The 5,807-nt window shown below is 39.1% G+C and overlaps 1 protein-coding gene across 1 annotated transcript; it reads left to right on the forward strand.

The window, feature by feature from the left end:
• The first annotated feature begins 3,343 nt into the window (after positions 1-3,343).
• Positions 3,344-5,562, forward strand: LOC122314980 (hexose carrier protein HEX6-like). Its single transcript, XM_043130646.1, has 3 exons — positions 3,344-3,559; positions 3,897-4,219; positions 4,361-5,562. The coding sequence occupies exons 1-3, from the start codon at positions 3,400-3,402 to the stop codon at positions 5,438-5,440; spliced, it is 1,563 nt and encodes a 520-aa protein (XP_042986580.1). The 5' UTR covers positions 3,344-3,399; the 3' UTR covers positions 5,441-5,562.
• The last annotated feature ends 245 nt before the right edge of the window (positions 5,563-5,807 follow it).

Below are 5,807 nucleotides of genomic sequence, written 5' to 3' on the forward strand. Positions count from 1 at the left end.
GAGAAAACATATTGGTATACTTTAATATTAAATTTTAAAATCCTGTTTATTCCTTTTGTTTTTTAGTGTTATGTTTGTTGCCGGTGCATCTCATGATGCTGAAAACTCATGCAAACTCACTATACTTATTTTATCATGACAAAAATTATCCATGTTAGAGTCTCTACATCAACCAAAAATGATAAAGATATATTGATTTAGTGCATTGAAAAAGAACAATATGTGGGCAATCCTTGAAAAAATTAAAAAAAAAATCGAGTAATCAGTTAATTTCCCAAAAAAAAAAAATCGGATTCGGTTAATCGATTAACTTGGTCGGTTCAAAAATCACTATTTCAGAAGCCCATGTTTTTGGCCAATTCATAGACAAAAATGCTCGTTGCTATATGCTACCAAATGCCCTAAAGTTAGGTATTGAAAGACCTCTTGTTTATTTTTTCCACTTTACTTGGTCATGCCCTAAATTTATAGCAGCAAATGAACAAACAGATGGGATCCACTTTCTTTTTCATTCTATGTTTCCTCCATCGACGGATTGGTAAAAAGCTTACAATTCCACTTTCTTTTTCATTCTATGTTTCCTCCATCGACGGATTGGTAAAAAGCTTACGAAGCCGAACCCTAGATTCATGAAGGATCCATCTATTTTGTCTCTCAACATGTTAATACATTGGATAGAAAAGAGCAACAACCCAGAGGTTTCTTCATTCTAGTGCGAAATCAATTGAAAAGAATAACAACAAACAACAACCAAAAAGTGACATTTCATTACCCAGAAATGCCGATGAAAGAACCTAGCTAAAACCCAGAAGAAATGTCGGCAAGAACGACAGAAGAAGAAGGCAACCACGGGATTTCTTCATCTCCGTTGGTTCTACAAGCTCAATGTCTTCAAAATGAATGAATTGCCTCACTCTCGCATTTTGTTTCAGGTTTTTCTTTTTCTTTTTCTTTTTTTATATTATCAGCTGACATGGCAACTACCACAAGGCCGTGGCAGGGTTATGGGATGGTTGTCCCTAGCACTATTGATATAAAAATAACAATTCCTCTTTGGAACGGAAATTCCTAAGTTGTGGGTTTAATGGCCACCAATAATATTTTGACACATCATACTCCCTTATAGTAAACTCATGCACTGCATAACAGCATATCAAAAGCAAAACTCCCTCCTCACCCATGTATGTGTTTTGCACCTGTGAATTACAAAACTCCCTCCAAAATTTCTGATACCCATTCTAGAAAGTGAAGGATGCAATCAAAAAATCTTCTTACACAGTCAGTTCCGAACTTCTCGAATTTTAGGAAAGAAAACACAAAGCCTTCTCCTAGAGTACCAATGAAGATGTACCAGATGCATAGGAAGAGAAGCCACGTTAGTCCCAGACCTTGAGAAAAGGCTTTAGTAATCTAGTAGAGTTTAAGGATTTGTCCCCCCTGAGCTCTGACAACTTTGTTTTAGCTCCACTAAAATTTGATAGAGAGCAAATTGATCATAGCTAGTATGAGAAATCTCCAAAGAATGCTGATTCAAAGCCTTTTCTCAGGAGGATAATGGCATAGGTCCTGGTGTTGGAGTTAGTTTTGCCAAGTTGAAGGCTTCAGTGCCATATGAAAGTTTGGAAAATGACAAAGAGTTGAGGAATCAGTCTTTGAGGCAAAAGATTCAGTGGGTTTCGATCGACGATGGCCCTTGCTCCTTGAAGGTTTTCTTGAGAGAGAGAGAGAGAGAGAGAGAGAGAGAGAGGAGTGGGGAAGGAGGCCAGAGTGAACACCGAATTTTGTTTTCTTCATTTGCAATGCGGTGCATCGTTGTAAGGATATGGGGTCAATGTGGCAGGCCACTATTGGATGCTATTGTTTAGAGTAAATCAGATGTACCTATAGGAAGATAAACTCTAAAAATAAACCCACAAACTAACGTGGTTTCATGTAATCTATTAGATCTACTTTAAAATAAAAATAATTTTATAATCTAACATACCACATTAAATTACTTTAATTTGTGGATTTATTTTTGTATAATCATAGCTAAAGTATTTCTCTTGAAATTATTAGACCACATATTCCCTCGTGGCTTGTTCTCCCTCTCTTTTCTTTTTATAAGTTGTCCAAAACTTTTTTTCATTTTCTCTAGAGCTTTTTCTCTCAACTACCATTAGTATCCTTACCTTGTCTCTGCCCAAAGGGGGAGTTGGAGCCTCGGCTCCTCTCTCCCTCTTCTTGTCTAGCCAACGTCAGAGTTGTTTATAGTGTTTTTTTTTTATTTATTTCAGTGTTTTCCATCCATAACACCAAGAAGTGCCAATATACTACCTACCGGACTTCTACGATCACCATGCATCACGCCATCAGACTCTCTAGCCACCGATCTGTGGGACAATCAAAGAAAACTGACCAAAAGAGCGGGGCGTGAGCTTTATGCTCCACCGGGTCAGTGAGCGTCTATCGGCATCACGCCCGGCTCCATTGGGATCAGCGGCCTCGGATCTCTTAAGTCTGACCATCGGTTTTTTCCTAGAGTAGCGTGTGATCTACATGCGCGACCACAGACAATGATGGTATTTTTTTCAATGTATCAACGCGTCTTCCGATTGCTACGTTCCTATATTCATGCTTTTCCTAACCGATGATCAAAATAAAATGGGCGTGGCAGACCCCTACAGCCAGTCCAAACAAACTAGCTACAGCATACACCATAAAAGTCGCAGTTTAATAGTCTATTTTTCAAACTATATTCAAAAATAGTTTCAAGTGGCTTCCTCTTAGTGGGAAATGGGTGGGAGCCAATTTTCAACTCCAGATCTCTCCTTTTATTTTCACTGATGTTGCGTTTTGTTTACTTTAGGAGGATTGTCGGGGACTCCCACCTCATTGAAACTTATATCATATAACCTTTAGTTTTATCTATGAAACTACTTGCTTAGAAGAAAAGGTAGAAAAAAAAATGTATGCAAATCTCCAACAAAAAGTTTTCATTTTTTAATATACTAATCTCAAGAAAAATTTGACTCTACATTTATTTCATACGGCTAAATCAACTATGAATGATTTTGTTTGTTTTATCTAAACAATTTATTTTTTGATAAGCAATTTAGCAAGGATAAAAATAAGTTGAAGAAAGACATAAGACAAATAAAGTAGCCTGGTTGTGCTAACTTAATAATGTTCGAAAAATCGATCAAGACAACATGATAATTAACACTTAAATCATGTGTTATCTCTCTAGCCTAAAATAAAAGCTTTGAGTGGATAATTGGTATTTAGATCCGAGTCGCTATCCAAGAATTGTGATATTTTATTTTGACTTCCTATCACTGATAACATGAGTCAACAAGACTGCTCTCTTTATATGATCCCAGCCTACAACTTTGATCACTCCCACTATCGTACGTCTGTATGCACTGTGAACGAGCTTTGGAAGAAGATATGGCAGTTGGGTCAGACATAACAAGCGAAGGTGGGCAATATAATGGCAAGATGACCCCCTTTGTCGTCCTTTCCTGCATGATCGCTGCCATGGGGGGCCTTATCTTTGGCTACGATATTGGAGTTTCAGGTACCATCCTACTAAATTTCTCAGTTAAATATCCATGCTATTATTCTCCTATTTATAAGGGTAAGATTTTAAAAACTATGCTGTGTATATCTTCTAGTGAACTATATATTGGTATCTGTCCAAGTTTTGGCCAGTTTATCCAGACGGATATCCGTCTGCTTTTCAAAATTCGGATACGGATCTGGGTATTATTGGGTACCTGGATCTGTATCCAGGTCTACAGCCCTATTACGAGTATCTTCTAGTGATGATCTCAACTTCAAATATGCCCGCACTAATTAGTAATTGCTTTCGAGCACCATCAAACTTTTGCCAAATAAACCACACACCTATGAAGGTGGAGTGACATCTATGGAGCCTTTTCTCGAGAAGTTCTTCAGAGAGGTGTACGCTAAGATGAGAGAAGACACCAGAATTAGCAACTACTGCAAATTTGATAGTCAGCTGCTGACCTCCTTCACATCCTCACTTTATATCGCCGGTCTCGTTGCTTCCTTGTTTGCCTCATCAGTCACAAGAACATATGGGCGCAAGCCATCAATTCTGTTAGGAGGCGCTGCATTCCTTGCTGGTTCAGCCCTTGGTGGTACAGCTTTTAATGTGTATATGCTTATTTTCGGTCGCATATTGCTTGGAATCGGGGTTGGTTTTGCCAACCAGGTATAGTAAGTAATTACTTGTCTTTTCGTTTGTGTAACTTCTTGAGTACTTCATCTGTATGAAAAAAAAAAATCCTTTATTTGGAATGTAGTCGAAATAATCTTCCAGAAAATATATGTAATTATATTTTAATTTCTGCAGTCAGTCCCTTTGTATCTCTCAGAAATGGCACCACCAAAGTGCAGGGGAGCAATGAACATTGGTTTCCAACTCTGCGTTGGCATAGGTGTCCTATCATCCAACCTCATCAACTTTGGCACTGAGAAGATTAAAGGCGGTTGGGGTTGGCGAATCTCTCTAGCCATGGCCGCAGTCCCAGCCTCAATCCTCACATTAGGTGCACTATTTCTTCCGGAGACACCCAACAGCCTAATCCAGAACAGCAACAACCACGAAAAGGCCAAGCTAATGCTGCAACGTGTCAGAGGCACCAATGATGTCGATGCAGAACTCGACGACCTCATGAGAGCAAGTGACATATCAAAGTCCATTAACCACCCATTCAAGAAAATCATACAGAGAAAGTATAGGCCCCAACTTGTGATGGCAATTGCGATTCCATTTTTCCAACAAGTAACCGGCATAAACGTTATCTCCTTCTATGCTCCCGTACTATTTCGAACAATTGGACTAGGAGAAAGTGCGTCACTTCTGTCCTCGGTTATGATTACTGGGGTTGTGGGCACTGCCTCAACCTTCATATCTATGGTCATAGTGGACAAACTTGGCCGAAGAGCTTTGTTCATGATTGGGGGTGTTCAGATGTTCCTCTCACAAATCATGGTCGGTAGCCTCATTGCAGCTCAGCTAGGAGATTATGGAGGGATGAGCAAAGGGTATGCAAGTTTGGTTATAGTTTTCATATGTATTTATGTGGCCGGGTTTGCTTGGTCTTGGGGGCCGCTAGGATGGTTGGTTCCAAGCGAGATTTTCCCCTTGGAGATTCGGTCTGTCGGGCAAAGTATTACAGTGGCAGTCAATTTTCTCTTCACTTTTATGGTTGCTCAAGCTTTTCTTACCATGCTTTGCCACTTCAAATCTGGCATTTTTTTCTTCTTTGGGGGATGGGTGGTAGTGATGTCAGTATTTGTGTACTTCTTGTTGCCGGAGACTAAGAATATGCCCATTGAGCATATGGATAGAGTGTGGAGGGAGCATTGGTTTTGGAAGAGAATTGTTGGGGAAGGGAATGAAGATAGAAAGAGGGAGATCATACAGTGACGTGTTTGCTTATCTTCTACAAAATAAACGATTAGGATTATTATGTTCTCAGACCACAAATAACTTTCCTGATGAAATATTGAATGATGTTTATTGCAAGTGCAAAGAGGCTTTGCGTTCTATTTACAAGTTTTACTACAGTTTAATGCTAATTTGACTAATTATTTGTTAAATCAGTATTGGATGAGTATCACACGTCTCTTGAGAATTTGACAGGAAAATGCAATTAAGCCCAAGTCCGGATTTTTATGTCTGCGTTTTAAAAATTCCTACCTCCAAATGTATTGGGTAGCCCATCGAACTCTGGGTACGTACTCATGGTTGAAAGGAAATGCTAGCATCCACGATGGGTCGAAAACATAGGCCT

Source organism: Carya illinoinensis, chromosome 7, assembly GCF_018687715.1.
Source record: "Carya illinoinensis cultivar Pawnee chromosome 7, C.illinoinensisPawnee_v1, whole genome shotgun sequence".
Taxonomy (NCBI): Eukaryota; Viridiplantae; Streptophyta; class Magnoliopsida; order Fagales; family Juglandaceae; genus Carya; species Carya illinoinensis.